Here is a 16856-nt window from a genome sequence, read left to right as displayed (position 1 = left end):
GGCCCACTAAAGCTTTAAGTAAAAATGTGGTCTATTTGGAATGCAGCTCACATTGCTCAGTTATTTCATTGACCATCGAGTTTTGACACACCCATTGTAGGTAATATATAAAGAGACGACTAATCTTTTTGGTGAAATGCAGGAGGAATTGAGCTAACAAAGTGCAAAATATATGAAAGGCGATGCATAAACATTAGTTAAATCCTCTGCAAATTCTCCTACCAGGCAAGCATAGATTATAGTCAATCCTTTATCAGCAGTCCTGGCTAACTGGGGAGGTCCCAGTTGACTGGAAGTTAGCAAATGTGACTCCCACCTACAAGAAGGGCTGGAAGGAGGATCCAAGGAACTACAGGCCTGTCAGCCTGACCTCGGTGCCGGGGAAGGTTATGGAGCAGATCATCCTGAGTGCCGTCACACGGCACATACAGGATAACCAGGTGGTCAGGCCCAGCCAGCATGGGTTTATGAAAGGCAGGTCCTGCTTGACTAACCTGATCTCCTTCCATGACAAGGTGACCCGCTTAGTGGATGAGGGAAAGGCTGTGGTTGTCTATCTAGACTTCAGTAAAGCCTTTGACACGGTTTCCCACAGCATTCTCCTGGAGACACTGGCTGCTCATGGCTTGGACGGGTGAACTCTTCACTGGGTAAAAAGCTGGCTGGACGGCCGGGCCTAAAGAGTGGTGGTGAGTGGAATTAAATCCAGTTGGCGGCCAGTCACAAGCGGTGTTCCCCAGGGCTCTGTGCTGGGGCCAGTTCTGTTCAATATCTTTATCAATGATCTGGACGAGGGGATCGAGTGCACCGTCAGTAAGTTTGCAGAGGACACCAAGTTGTGTGGGAGTGTTGATCTGCTTGAGGGTAGGAAGGCTCTGCAGAGGGACCGGGACAGGCTGGATCGATGGGCCGAGGTCAATTGTATGAGGTTCAACAAGGCCAAGTGCTGGGTCCTGCACTTGGGCCACAACAACCCCATGCAACGCTACAGGCTTGGGGAAGAGTGGCTGGAAAGCTGCCCGGCAGAAACAGACCTGGGGGTATTGGTCAACAGCCGGCTGAATATGAGCCAGCAGTGTGCCCAGGTGGCCAAGAAAGCCAATAGCATCCTGGCTTGTATCAGAAATAGTGTGGCCAGCAGTACTATCGAATACTGTGTTCAGTTTTGGGCCCCTCACTACAAGAGAGACATTGAGGTGCTGGAGCGTGTCCAGAGAAGGGCAACAAAGCTGGTGAAGGGTCTGGAGCAGAAGTCTTATGAGGAGCGGCTGAGGGAGCTGGGGTTGTTTAGCCTGGAGAAAAGGAGGCTGAGGGGAGACCTTATTGCTCTCTTCAACTACCTGAAAGGAGGCTGTAGACAGGTGGGTGTTGGTCTCTTCTCCCAAGTAACAAGCCATAGGACAAGAGGAAATGGCCTCAAGTTGCGTCAGGGGAGGTTTAGATTGGATATTAGGAAAAATTTCATTGCCAAAAGGGTTGTCAAGCACTGGAACAGGCTGCCCAGGGAAGTGGTTGAGTCACCATCCCTGGAGGTATTTAAAAGATGTGTAGATATGGTGCTTAGGGACATGGTTTAGTGGTGGACGTGGCAGTGCTAGGTTAATGGTTGGACCTGATGATCTTAAAGGTAACTTTTCCAATGTAAACAATTCTATGATTCTATGATCATTGATTCAATATTGCATTTCAGAAGATATTATACAAATTGATTACAGGTGATAAAATCTCTCTCACAATGATTCTATCATTAATATTAACAATTTACAGTATAAAAATTTGCATCTGTTACCACAAATATTTCTTCAGCTCTTCAATTAAACCAGTCCTAGGTGATGGCGGGGCACATTTCTTTATTGTGTGATATGGCCCTTGTATCAAATTCCTGTCAAAATTCTGCAGCAAATTTGCTGTTTTGACATGAGGTACAGAAGCATGTCTGGGTTATATAACTCTGTTGTCTCAAGAACTGTGGAAAAAATAAAGTATCTCATATTTTCTTGAAAGAACATGTCCTTTATAATACATTCCATCTTTGATATACTAATAGCACACTTGGTCATAGAGATTAATTTCTAATTTAGGACATCCTAATTCCACAAGGATTAGTCAAACCACAAGGTTTCACATTGCAAGTGAGCTCTCTCAAATGAGCTTTGCACCACCTCAGTCCAATATATTGATGTATCATCTACAAGTCAGATGATAGCACTTTTGAACTCCAGAATTAGATTAAAGTTTCTTGCAAAGCTTTGAAACCTGAAATCAAATATTCCCCAGGAATTAAAAAATAAATGTTAAAATAATTGCTCTCATTAATGACAAACTTGGTGTTTTTAATTGGAAACACCTTCAGCAAGAACTACTGGCTACACTATCTATATGGAAAATAGAAGGCAAATATTGTAACACTTCAGGTCCTCTTAAAAATTTAGTTTATCATAAACTGCTTGTCAGATGAACCTTGGTTTTGACACAAAAAGAATCTGCTTTCCCTAAAAAAATCCCAAATTTCAAAAAAACTGCTGAAGTAAAAATATTCCACTCAGAAAACTAAAAACATTTTCACTGCAATCAAAATTATCCATGGAAAAAGAAGATAGATCTTTTTTTAACCACACATACTAGTAACACAGAAAGGAACACGAAGGTTAATTCCAAAAGCATAAGCAGGTAAGCTAATTTTGCACTTTTGAAAATCTCACCTGCTTCCTTACTACAGCTCCCATGGTCTCAAATACTCATTCTATTATTCCTGACCATCAAGTACCATCACGTAGATGCTATGGAGATTTTTCAATGTGTTCATTTTCTGTCATGATTTTATGTTGGAGGTTTTTTTGACAAAGTGTTTTCCTCTTGCCAAGCTATGCCTTACAAGACAAGCTCTCTAGCATTCCAGCAGGCAAAATTTAATCCTACACTAGTGACACCAAGAAATGCCACTATTTTAAAGTTAACTAACTAAGCTTTGGTTTGTAGATTTGAGTAATACTTCTCCCTCTGGAAAGAGAAGATTCGCAATTTCCTGGCAAAACAAACAGTTCTTCTATGCATAGAAAGGTCCAAGAAAACAATGCAGTTGTAATCTTTAGGAAAAACTGTGGTTCTCAATTCATACATACTCCTAACCGTAATTAAAACAATAAAAGTTCTGTTATTTACTTCAGGCAATAAAAAAGCAGCCTCAGAATAGACAATTCATTATTATCATTAATAGGCAATTCTGCATTCATCATTACTATTAATATTAATACCTGATTTTTTAAACGCTGGGAAGCACGCTCATAATTAACTTTCACTATGCTCTTTGAACTTCATTACACATCCAACATGACCCGAGGACAAGACCTCCTCTTACTATATCTCAAAATGTATTACATTACTACAGTGTAGTACATAATATTGTGCAATATCTATGTAATATATAGGTATATAAAAGTGTGAGTTTTATTACACAGTACCACAAAATTCTCTGTACAGAGATTTCTGAAATTGAGGTATATAGACATATGCATCCAAGTAAATTCTAAGGCTGAGATTTTGCAGTAAGATCATTTGATGTAAATTAGCGTTATTAATACCTAGTATCTCTCACAGAGTTACTCATAGTGATATCTTACCTGAGCTTCAGAATACTAAAGAAGCTCCTTTGCCATAACATCTGCAAAATGACAATAGGATGTGTACTGTACCTCTCAAGAGTCCATAAACTGTGGCTACCTAGCTTCAGTCTTGATTGGCCTGAGATCACTTCCAGTCCAAGATGCTGTACAGAGCTGTATGACATCTCAAAGCACAAGCTCATGTTAGAAGAAAACTTGTATTTTCAAATAAAGTTTTGACCTCAATAGAAGTAGTTTAAACTGTTTTCCTCTTATTTTTAAGTACATAGATTTTATGGAGGTTGTGATTAATGTTTGATACATGCAACTAGTACTTCATACAGTAAAATGAGAGAAGAGAAAACAGAATGATGTTCTAATGAAAACAAAAAATAGAAGATCTTTAACCAGGCAACCATTTCATGCTGTATTTATCTTTAAGAAAATCATTTCTTCACATCCAAAGTCACAAACATAAAAAAAAAAGAAAATAAACAGGCAACATTTTTCTTCTATTCTCCCTCTTACCCACCACCCTATCCATCCAGTAGACTGCATTACATCAGATAATATATTCTGACCACCACCTAGCACCAACCTGCTTCCAGATGCAGTATCATCATTTTGGATTAATTTTATCTATTGCATATTCTATCTCCTCCACCCTCACCCATGTTCAACACAGATACTCCGACCTAGAGCCCTCGCTTTTGAAGGTCATTTGAGAATCCATGCTTGATCTAGAACAAAGGAGAAGTCTTTCTGACTCGTCTGTGTACCTTCGTGCCCAGAGCTGCTCTCCTGCATTCACTGTTCGAGGCTTCAGAGATAGTGTTTCAAATTTCACATAGGTCTCCTTTGCAAGGTCAGCTTCCTTTGCAGTTTTTGGTTTCACACGAAGTTTTAAAACTTTGTAGAGTAAGAAAAATATCAAAGGTAAAGCAATCACACATGCTGCACTGCTGGCCAATATCAGAATAGAAAACTGAGAGCTGCTTTCATCATTTAACCTATCAGTGGAGAAAATAATGCACTGCTCTTTTGTAGGTGGCACTCCTTTGGGTGAGACACATGCCATATATTGAGTACTAGGTTGCAAACCATCAATTGTGACTTTGTTTTTGCTAGAATCAGTGCTCAGAGGCAACATATCTTTCTCACCATACTTTGAGTATAACACAGTCACTGCAGAGTTGCTTGTGGCATTGACAGTTTTCCAAGTTAAGGTCACTCTTTCATCAGTCTCACTGATCACTCTTAGGTTCTTTACAGTAACATTTTGCTCAGCCATACCTGCTGTATTCAATGAAGTCTCCTCACCTTTCTTCCTTATCTCCCCAGTCTGCTTTGTCTCCTCACTTTTCTTGCTTATCTCCCCAGTCTGCTTTTTGTTTCCATTTGTCACTGCCTTTGAATTTTTCTTTCCATCAAACACTGGCCTGGATTGCTTCTTGTCAGTAAATCTGATGCTCGTTGATCTTTCAGTGCTAACCAGTGCTGTGGTGGTTGGTATGGTGGGAAGAGGTGTGGTTGTCCTCTCAAGTTCCTGCTTGGATTCCTCCTGAGTGGTATTCTGTCTCTCTGCCTCTTGCTTCCTTCCATATTTCTGTGGTGACACAGTTGTAGTAACTACACCAACCACTGTGACAGTAACAGCAGCTTCTGACATTCCTGCTAAGTTCTTGGCTTTACATCTGTATTCTCCTGCGTCCTTGTATGAAATCCCTGTCAAGCTTATTATGGACCATCTGACACCCTCTCCAGGTGTTTCTTGAATTACTACAGGAAAATGCAAAGAGTAAAACATTATAAAAGGCAGCTAAAAAGAAAGAAGTAGACTACTTTTTCCCCTAAGTTATTTCTGCCAGAAGGAATCACATGTATTAAACTTTAAAAAAAAACAAAAAAACCCAAAGAAACCAAACCAAACACCCCACACAAACTCCCTGCCATATTATATTATTGCGGAGAAGTGCTCAGCTTGGGTCAAAATGGAATTGAATGTCTGGAGGAATTACAATATAATTTGCAGTTCCACTAAGTAGAACAAAACCACATAAAGAGAAATCAAATGTCTTAAAGCTGCTAAGTGACTAGGAAATACAAGTCTCACTGACTTCAAGTGACACTGAACACACTAGCCATTTAAAACATTTTTGGCAATTACCTTTGTCTTAAGATATTTTAGTACTTTGGACTATTACCTTCTTCAGACCTACGATTTAAGATAACTGCTAACTACTTGGCATTAGCAAGAAACATTTTTTATATTTAGGTTACTGCATAAATATCTATCATAGCAGCTAGAATGATATCAGACAATCACATGATTTTGGGAAATCCTATGTTTACAATGCTGAGTTTTAAGTGGCTCAGTTATGGCCTCACTAGCTTTTCTTAACATGAACATTTTGAACCAAAACAGAGATTCCAGTAATGAATTCCCCTTTCTGCTTTCCAGCTTCTGAGTTAGGGCCCAATTATCCCCAACCTCCATTTTCCTTTATCCTTCCTCCGCTTCATCCCTTTCCCCCCTCCATGCACATTGTTCTTATTACAGACCACATCCCGAATCAGAACAGTCTGTTGGACCTGTTCAGACCAAGACCTACACAAAGAATTTCATAACAGCTGTTGCACGGATACAATTGCCAGCTTGGTGCAATACCTGGTCCATTGTTACTCATTATAATGATCTCAAAGCACAAGCAACCCAAGTTTAGGCTCTCCCCTTTCCTATAAAAGAGTAATTATACCTGTATAGTTCACTGGTATATTGTCTGACCTAGTCCAAGTAAGCTGCGGTGTTGGGTACCCAGTCGCATCGCAGCGTAGCAGAACGTTGCTTCCCAGCGGGGAAGTGATTTTTGTTGCCGACGTCATCACAGATGGTTTAAGACACTGCTCTAACTCAGCCCTCTGGAACAAGATTCCTGCCAGGCTTTCAGGTCCACTACATGAAACCAATGGATCAAGAAGTACAACTGAGTTGTCCACAATTTTGGAAAATTCAATTAGCTTTGAAATGCGACAGTCACAAAACCATGGGTTGTCCTGCAAACCTGAAGCAGGGAGGGAAGAGGGGAAAGAAAAAAAAAGTTGTCAGGCAATATATGGATATTGTGATTACAGTATGACACACGACTACCACCAAGTACAATCAAGGAGAACCATGCACCCATTCTGAGTTAATCTTTCTCTTTCAATTTGTCTTTTTTATTCAGCTGACTGGGGGGGGAGTTTTTGCAGAGGTGAGGAAGAACAGTATGAATGTTTATTAAGCCAAACTTTTTCTTCACAGAAGTTTACAGGAGCATAGTAATATACTGGCACTACCTTTGCTTAATTTTGCTATTTATCTAGGAAAAAACACTTTGAAAAGATCTCTTAAGACTGATGATACATTTTCACCTGCCTGTGCCTTCTGGAAAGATAGCCTCTCAGGGCTATTGCATCCTGTCATTCTCCTCTGCTCTTAGTCCTTTGGACTCTTACAGTTTGATCTTCTCAGACCCTTTTTTGAATGCTTGCAGATAACTTGATGATTTAAGGGTTTAGAGCTTACACCAGCATCTCTGCCCCTTGAAAAAAGGATAAAGACTATGGGGACAAAGCTTTAGGCCAATAAAATTCTTACCTGGATCTGAACTATACCAATATTCTTAGAAAATCTGGCTTCAATTTAGGACAAGCTGAAATACATTCAAAAAGAATAGCAGAAGAGTAGAAAATGGGAAGGACCCTGAAAAAAGCTGATGACTACAGTATTTTTACAATGGGACACTTGAATGCTCTCTCTCCTCTTCTGTTAGAGGCTATAACATTTGCTTCTTGATTCTGAAGTCTTTGAATGAGAAGCTTCTCCTTCTTGGTGAACTTATTATGGTGAAAGAGAGTAGCCATTTCTGAGAAATATAACTCTAAATCCTCAGCTGGTATTGATTACTCCACTATGTTGACCTTCACAGAGCAACAGTGGCTTCACCAGGTAAAACACCACACAGCATATCACTCATGAGCTCAAATATTTTCTCATTTGACTTACACTTTTGGGCATACCTTTTTCATTTTTTCTGAGTATTAACAATAAACAGAACTTACAGTGTGAAATGAGGGATGGTATGCAAGAACCCCTTGCTATTGAATTTACTGATTAGTGCAACAGACAAATCATATTAATTAAACCAAAATTCAAAGAAAAAACAACCTGCTATAATATTGTTCACTGTGTATTTTTAAGAATTATCAAAACAGCTAATGGAAAAATTCTGCTTTTTGTTCTGGAACAAACCTCTATATGAAAGAATACATGAATAATTAACTGCAGCTTCCTTTTATTGCCTGACCAAGATTAGGTTATTTTAAGCACAATAGCAGTGATTGGTTAAAACTGTGGTAAACCCCAATTAATCCCCGCTCTTTAAAACAAGACTTGACCTGAAGAGATTCCATGACTTTGACATCACAATCCAATTTCACCCCTTTCAGACATAAGACATTTTACATCTATTCACTACTTATTGCCAGCTGGAACGGAGAAGGAGAAATCAAGGAAACTGTATCAGCAACTGCTTTTCTTCAAAAAAAAAAAACCCCAAACAGAAAAATAATCTCCAGAATATACATTTTTTTTTCTGTGAACTTCACACGTATATTCACAAGCAAAAGAGATACCATCTGAATGTTTTCCATATGTCTAGGCACATCAACTATGCTCATAAAAATTCTGCCCAATCAAGCACATGTATTGTAACTATTTTGTGCCCATCTTTTAAATTAGGTAAGCTTTAGTTTGTAGTTAGAGATAGATAGAGACAATATTCCTGTAATTTTTTTTTCCCATTCTCACTTGCTTATAAGGGGTCAATTTTCCCCACTATGTTAAGAAAGAGACCATATGAGCGTTTGAAAATTAAATTCCCCCAAGGTATAAGAAGGATGACAGGATCCCCTTGAAACAAGGCCTCAACTGCCAGAGTTTGTCCATAACAAATGCTGCTAAAATGCGTGTGAACTCCCAGCATGGCCTCTGTGCTACCTAGAGGACCGAAGCATGGGACAGCTGTGCTACAAGCAGGCGGCAGGGCAGGAACATCTGGGTCCACAGCATTAATCAGGACAGATTTACAGCATCAGTAGGGCTCCCATCCCACATACCAGGCAGTAGATTCTCCCCTACATTGAACACTACTGAAAATATTTCTTCTGCGACTTTTCTGCATCCTACAAGCTTACTGCAGGAAAGGATGGGGTTTGTTATTGTTTCTAATACTACTAGCAGCGCTCAAAGGCCTTTCAAATAGAATCATAGAATCATTTAGGTTGGGAAAGACCTTTAAGATCATCGAGTCCAACTGTAAACCTAACACTGCCAAGTCCACCACTAAACCATGTTCCTAAGTGCCACATCTACACATCTTTTAAATACCTCCAGGGATGGTGACTCAACCACTTCCCTGGGCAGCCTGTTCCAGTGCCTGACAACCCTTTCAGTGAAGAAATTTTTCCTAATATATATAAATACATGGCTTTTGTATTCTCACAGTGTCCCAAAGAAGACCCAAAGCTGTTACAATAAGTATCAGAAATTGACAAAAGAGAAGGAATGATGAAGCAAAGATGGATAGTCCTTAGATTGGATGGTTGTTTAGTCCACTCTGGGACACAGGTTTGACCATCTCAGATCATTCTGAAGGCCTGGTTTCAGCTTCAAAAGAAAGCTGTAGTCCCAGAAGACTCTCTACTTCTGTGCTTTACTGCAAAGAAAGAGTTATCTCAGTTAGTCACTTCATCTCTCCCACCCATCATGCTTCCCAGTGGAACTGGCTAAAGAACTGGGACTTATATAAATACGTATAATATATACAGCTACAGGAATTCCTTTCTTGCCTCCATGGCTCATCCCTTCCATTTATCTATGTCTTGCCAATATCTGACAGTATTCACATTATTTTTAGTAAACTTGCACAGCCATTGTAAGTCATCAGGTCATGTGAATTCCCAAAATGAAAAGATGAAAGCACTATTGAGTTGGAAGCAAGGATAAAGCACTAAGTTTGATTATACTTCAGTTAGCTATTGAAGAGAACAGAAATGGGAATGTAAACCCATTTTCCAAACTACAAAGGGCACTCTGAAATTTAACAGCTTATGTTTACAAGATGGTAAAAGTGAGAACAAACACATGAAAGAATAAAGAAAAGGTTAAAAAAAAAGAAAAAAAAAACAACAGAAAAAATGGGGAGTTTTAATAAAGGAATGAGATGGAATCCCCTCAGGAAAATTTTCTCTTCATCAAGAAGAGAAAATAAAAATACTGATAAGTCTCCAGTGGCATGTGTATCTGATGGAACACCAAGTCTTTAAAAACCCTGGATTCTTTTGTAGAAGCATTACGGCAGCTTGTTGACCTGAGAAAGAAATACTAACTAAGGCAAAACAAACAAGAAATATTTATACATTGCAATATACCAATGCAGTGTATTTTAACATTAAATACAGATTAGCAATTGCTCTAAAAACCTTTTATTCTATATTTAGCATATTTTAAATTTACTCTCACACATATATATGTATGCTTGCGTGTACAATGGCAAATGTATGTCTGTGCATGCACATTTTTGCAGTCTTCTCAGTAAGCAGGGTTTCCCCATGCTGTGTCAATACGGACTTTAGCATTCAAAATAGCTATGAGCAAAATTTCCTTTGTAAATCAGTAAGCAGTCTCAGACCATAACTTGTATAATATACTGCTTTTCAGTTGCTGTAAAATGGCAGCATGTGAAATATTCAAGTTTTGGGCTGATGGAAATATTCGCCACAGCTTGGGCCGACCTACCCAAGGCTCTCTTCCAACTGAAGCTACAAAAGTTTTGATCCATGGTTCTAAACAGTAAAGCCCACTTCCCGCACTGTGTCCCAGTGTTTCCTACACACAGAATTGCTAGGGAGTAGTTTCAGGAAAAGCGGCATCTACCCAATGGCCCAGCATAACAGCTGGGAGCCCGATGGACCTGCAGCATTTCAAATTTTTGGCACCTCTACGTGCAACAGAAGCAAGATCTCATCTAACTGCCACTCTATCAAATTCTGGGTTCCTCTGTTCCTCTCAGTGACTCATTAGCTGTAATTTTCCATACGGAAAATGCTACTGCCATCATTCATGCCAGAAATTTCAATCTCTGTACAGCAGCCAATGCTGAAACTTAGCTGTGATTTGGATCAATGTATCAGGCTTTAGCTCCAGAGGTAACCAAGAGAGGGCTAGATGAACTCGCACACTGGTCCCTCGATCATTTCCACTGCTTAATTGTCAGCTCACTCCACAGCTTTGTTTTGAACTGTTCCAAAGGGTGTTCTCCAAGACAAAGATAGATGTGGCTCCACAAGCAGTTTGCACCCCAGGGATTGCTCCCTGAAAGGCTTATGGATGAGACCACACCAAGGACAGCTCGCTCTATCCTGTTCTTGCTCCCAACGCAAGTGCAGCAGGCTTTGCACCGCCAAACTATCCTGCATGCCTATCAGCCCATCAGGCATATAAAATAGCAAGGGTATGTTGTATTACAAAAGCACAATTCTATGGGTTGCAATGCAATTCTCACATTAATTCAGGAAGTTTGAACTGAAGAAAAAACACCCCCACCCACACAGTTACATTTTAGAGTCACTGCAGCATTCTGTAGAACCCATAGAAAACCAAGGGCTAAATCTTACAAAGTGTGGAACAGCCAGTCAGCTTTAAAGAGAGCTGGCCCTAAATTGTGTGAATGAGAGCCAGAGTGAGCCAGTTGGCCATAGGGCCAGGAATCATTCCCTGACCCTCGTTCATTTAGCATAGTGTCCACACAGAGGAACATCATACAGTGGGAGGTAATAAAAATCCCAAACCCCTAAGTACAGAAGTTATGAATTGGAATAAGGAGATGCTAACCTGCCAGTCCCCTGGCAAGAGTAGTCCATGGCTCCTCCAAGAGTCCTTGAAGTAAACATGGGGAACCTGAACTTTCTCTTACATGCAACCTTCTTGATGCTCAGTCAAGACACTGAAGATAAAATTGCCTCCCGGTGTTAAAAAATACATACGCACAAATATTTGAGTTTGGGGCTTTGCTGTTGTTGATCGTGTTAATTAAATAGAAGTGACAATCTTGTTTTGCCAGAACTAGGAGAGAAGCCAGCTCAAGCCATAATTGCTTACACTAAGTAGAATCTGACTGCTGTTTTCCTGCCTAGACAAAATGAGCATTTATTTGCTCTGGGTTCCAGTTTCTAGCAGAGCTCTGGCTGCAGTTACCATTCCATGTAGGCACATGGGTCAGGCTGAACGCTCCCACAGGCAACAGCTGAAGCACATAGGACACTCTTGAACATGAAAGCATGCAATTGTGGGCATCACATTTTAAGAGAAACCTTTTTTTTAAAACCCAAAGGAGTCCAAAGGGAACCAGTAACTATGGTAGAAAATCAAAAGAAAAAAAAACAAAAAACCCAAAACACAACAACAACAAAAAAACCCCAAAACCTCACAGTCTATAAGAAACTGGTGAAAGAAATGGTGTGATTAGTTAAGGCAGCAAACAGGGAAGGAAAATGTATGAAAGGTTACCATAAGAGATAGTAATTAGTTTTTCTGTATGTCCATCTCATGTAGGACAAGAGGTAATCAGCTTAGTTTGCAGTAAGGGAGATTGAGGTTAGATATTAAGAGAAACTTTCTCACTATCCTGATAGATCAGCACTGGAAGAGGTTACCAGAGAAGGCTCTGGAGTGGTCTGGCTGCAGGCTTTAAGAACAGCACTGACTTAACCAGAACAGTTCAGTTCATGTGGATCTGCATCCCAGCAGGCTAGAGGTCTTTCTGAAATCCTTCCCGATCACATACCTCTGTGATCCTTATCTCCACCTCAGAGGATGAGGAGAGTGTATATGGGATATCCTATGATTATCTATGGGGTATGCTATGGTTTCTCCTCCCTCAGGCTCCAGCAACCCTGGTAGAGACAGGAGGGGTGTTAGAGAGGGAGCAATGCCACAGAGCACATCTTGCTCCTGTTGTTCTAAGCCGAGACCTCTTACGGTTGGAGCATTACAGAGAAATCTCATCTCCTAGGTCATCTTTCCAGCCTGATCGTTTCTATCCATGATTCATTCCTGAAAAACAAGTGCTTTGTAGCAGTCCATCAACGGCAATGTAAGGATGAGCCTCTGGCAGTGAGTGGCATAACTACAACTTTGCAAGCTCCAGTAATATAGATACTAGAACTAACACTTAGTGGAGACTAGGTCATAAAAAGCACTGCACTTTCTAATCTCCAGAGGAAGGGGATGTTTTCTTATTCCCTATAGAGTTTCTTATATAGCAAGCACTGTCTGTCTGCATTGGGATATACTCATCAGAAGGCTATGATGTCAATGAAAGAAAATACAGCTAATTATTCACAGCTTACCTGAAGTAGATTTACTCAACACAACACAATGAAAGTACTACCTGGCATTTTGCATTCTCAGATCCAAATCTATAATGACTGCACAGAGCCTCCCTCAGCACATAACACTAAAAAAAGAGAAGCAAGGCGCTGTTTGAACCTGGAGATCTGTGTTCAAACCCAGTTGTAGTTCATAAACGAAAATGACCCAAAGGTCACATCCCAAGTCTCTAGAGAACTCCATGCTGGCACCAGAGGGTTTGCCAGGACTAGAGGAGGCTGGCAAAGTGCCTGCACCAACAAAGCCTGCAGATAGTTGCTGGGGGAAGGGGAGGAGAGAAGAATGTGTGTGATTTGGGTGGGGTTTTTGTGTTTGTTTTGGGGGTTTTGTTTGTTTGTTTTGTTTTTTAAGTGGTGGGGGCTGTGTAAGACAAGGAAACCAAATAACCTCTGGGAGTCCCACATGAGATCATCAGGAGGATTAGATCTAGCACAGTAACCTCCTACTTTACTGCCTCCTGTAGCCTTCAGTGTGGGGACAGGGAGAGGCATACTGAGCTGGACTTACTTTTACACCTTTTTCTTTTTTTTTTTTTTTTAATCCTGAATAAACGAAGATCCTATTAATGCTGCAAACCTGCAGTTACCATGCATGTGAGGAACTCGTTCAGCCTGCTTGCATCTATTAAGTTACTTGTATACAATCTCATCTGAATGAGAGTTTCAAATTGCACCTTCTGCTGTGAAACAAAGCAGCTGAACAAATGAACACGGAATAGTGGGGGTTTAGATCAAGAAAATGGAAATACTGGGCAGTACAATGCAGGGCAGATCTTTACCAGTGGGTATAGAACTACTGCGGAAGAGTGCGCCAGCTGGTTTTCCTCCCTTCCACCTGCTACACTACACTACAAAAACGCCAAAACATGTACTTATACATAAACAGCAACAGAAGAGAACACTATTGATAGAGCTGTTCCAGCCATGTTCTGAGACTGCGGAAGAGAAAGGGTTACCTGCAAGACTAGGAAGTGGAGAGAAAGTGTAAGATAAAGCACAAAGTCACAAACAGAACTGATGTGATGGTGTACTGGAGAGATGGAATAAAATTACAAAAAAAAAATCAAAGTCTGGCCAAACTATTCTTAAATACTTTCCTTAACTACTATAAAAAGTACTGGGACGTTGTAGGGACCAGATTCCTATTCTTTCTCTCATATTCAACATGTGAATTGGGAAAAACTTCAGGACAATCAGTCACCTTTAGAGGAATGCAAGGTCAAGAGGAGTCATGGGGAGAGCAGTTGCCCTCTTTTGAGCCACCAACACTACCTGCAGCACTGTGTCTCAGGACAGGCTCAGGACTGTGTCTCAGGAACAGCTGCAAATGGACATGCTTGCAGTTGCAACCACATAACAGTGATGAGGGAAAACGTCATCAGAAACACAAGTTTTGGAAGTCCTGTATTTATATTGATACTGAATACTCCCTATGGCCTGTATTCCTGTAGACTGGAATCTCGTAGATTTTACTTCAGTTTTATTACCTTGAGACAACACCACACATGGAGGTCATTATCTTAATTTTATAGTTTTCTGTCACCAACAGAAAATAAATACATAAATAACCACAGAGCAAACCAGAAGACTGACCTGGATAAAGCCCACTCTCCTGAATCCCAGGCTGGTCCCCTACCTGCTCTCACTTGCAACTTAACATGTAGGTACATTTTAATAAGGAATGAGACAGGCTGTTTAACATACCCAAAATGACTCTCTGGGTCGCCAGAATGTCTGTGTTCTTGGACAGCACAGCTTCTGAGAAGGGGGGCCAAATGTCCATCAAGTCTGATGGCAAGGTGGTTAGCTTGTTGCTGGATATGTCCAGGTAGGTGAGGTTTCTCAAGTACCGGCCAGCATCAGCGGGAATGCTGGTCACTTTATTGTTGTGTAAATCAAGAGTCCGTAGGTTGGGCATCTCTGCCAGCGATTCCCAAGGGAAAGTCGAGAGCAGATTACCATCCAGCCGTAGCTCATGCAGCTGTTTCAAGTTATAGAAACTGCTGATATCAATGTTGGCTACACAGTTGTAAGTTACCCACAGGTATTTGAGATCTACTAGGTAGTAAAAGGCTTCAGTTGGAATCCTTCGTATGACAGTTTTCTCTATACGAAGTTTTACAGTATCCACAGGAACATTCACAGGGATCTCATACATGTCAGGATCATTACAGAGCACAGACCTAGCAACAAAAAAAAAAAAAAAAAAAAAAAAAAAAAAAAAAAAAAAAGAGAGAGAGATCAGCATTTCTTTATCAGAAATTTGTATTTCAGATTTAAATGCAAATGCTATTACTTTCTGCAACATAAAGTAATTTGTTTCTTTATTTCTGCAGAATAAAGAATGTCAAATCAAGAACAGTCCTCTGCATTTAAAAACCGAAAAGACAAACATGGAGTTTCTAAAGAGAAAAAGAATACAAAATAGCAATGATACTTTCAGATGAAATCTAGCTTTGCTTTATTCTAAAGCATGTAAGCACCATCTTCTGTCCATCGTTCTACTAACAACTGAAAAACAGAAGCCATTGTATAAGGAATAATACATGCATGTATCTCAAGTGGGAACTGCATGCCATCTGTTTTACTAAATTTCAGAATATTGGATTACTAATTTCTAATTTTTCTACATGATGAAGATTCAAAGTATTTATCTATATTTACCTTTCAGAATAGACTGAAAATTGAAAATGCTAGCATATTTCTGCAAAGGAGACCTTTCTAGCCCTCTTTCTGGTGTCTACGTAGAAATTACCTGCTTTTTAGAGTGCTAAGAACTTTCTTCTCCCATTGATTTCAGTGAAATGGGATTTCTCAGCATTTTCAAGAATCAGTATGTTTCCATTTCTTTGGGGTACATTGTTTACACATATTAGCTTGAAGATTCCCCTCCCCCCAATAAGCCTATCTTCAATTCTCTCCCTTTTCTCTATATTCTTCCTCTATTTTACTTTCTCCTCATGCAGCTTTATGCTAGATATGTTGTGACAATAAGTAGCAATGACAAACAGTATCTTGCAAAATTGACGTGACAATACCCAGATCATCATATTTCAAATTAACCTCTTTATGACCAAAAGTATATGACTTTCCTGCAGATTAAAAAAGAAGAAACTACTGTATTTATTTAAACCAGAATCACCTTACAGTAGACAACTAGTTTGTAGAAATAAGAAGGACATTACAATAGTAGGAAAGTCATGGAGCAGAAAGAAATTGCCTTCTGCAAAAACTGAAGATTTAGAGTAGCTATTTGCTACGTACAAAGCCATAATCACCATCTGCTCCTATTCAGGAACACTGCTAGCCATGTAACACCAGTGTAAAATATGCCTTTATTTCAACTATGCTAGAACTAATTTGCAACGTACGAGAATGTTATTTCAAATTTCTTCAGCCCTTTTCCTTATAAATTGCCTTGTATAACAAATAATAAAATATATACCTTGTTCCAGTGCCATCACTTCTGCCATGGTAAACGCAAGTGCATTGTGAAGGACAAAAACCATGCACTTCTTCAAAAAAGCTCATTAGGAGGTAGAAGTAAACAAACAGGTACATGGCTTCCTCCCAGCAGAACTGACATGAAAAAATTTGAAAACTTTATTCCTAGTCACTCATGTGCAGTGTGCTACAAATGTGCATGTACCCATCCATTTAGTAACAGCAGATTACATCAGATTAGCTGAGATCTGTAGTTGCTTAACCTTCAAACGTATCCTGAAAGGGATCAGTTAAACCAGTTCATTCTTTATTCTGTCAGAA

The 16856-nt window shown here is 39.9% G+C and overlaps 2 protein-coding genes across 2 annotated transcripts in view; both read right to left on the bottom strand.

Annotated features, from left to right (window-relative positions):
* Positions 1-1356: 1356 nt before the first annotated feature.
* LRIT3 (leucine rich repeat, Ig-like and transmembrane domains 3) lies at positions 1357-16658 on the bottom strand. The gene is made up of 4 exons (XM_075500731.1): positions 16537-16658; positions 14796-15274; positions 6359-6664; positions 1357-5381 (listed from the first exon to the last, which is right to left on the bottom strand). The coding sequence occupies exons 1-4, from the start codon at positions 16650-16652 to the stop codon at positions 4279-4281; spliced, it is 2004 nt and encodes a 667-aa protein (XP_075356846.1). The 5' UTR covers positions 16653-16658; the 3' UTR covers positions 1357-4278.
* The window catches only part of GAR1 (GAR1 ribonucleoprotein), a 48064-nt gene continuing 45300 nt past the window's right edge, over positions 14093-16856 (bottom strand). The window contains exon 8 of the transcript XR_012775586.1: positions 14093-14105. The gene's annotated coding sequence lies outside the window, so the exon portion shown is untranslated. The remainder of the gene's footprint in view (positions 14106-16856) is intronic.

This window comes from Mycteria americana, chromosome 4, assembly GCF_035582795.1.
Source record: "Mycteria americana isolate JAX WOST 10 ecotype Jacksonville Zoo and Gardens chromosome 4, USCA_MyAme_1.0, whole genome shotgun sequence".
Classification (NCBI taxonomy): Eukaryota; Metazoa; Chordata; class Aves; order Ciconiiformes; family Ciconiidae; genus Mycteria; species Mycteria americana.
This window is presented reverse-complemented; position numbering and strand designations above follow the sequence as displayed.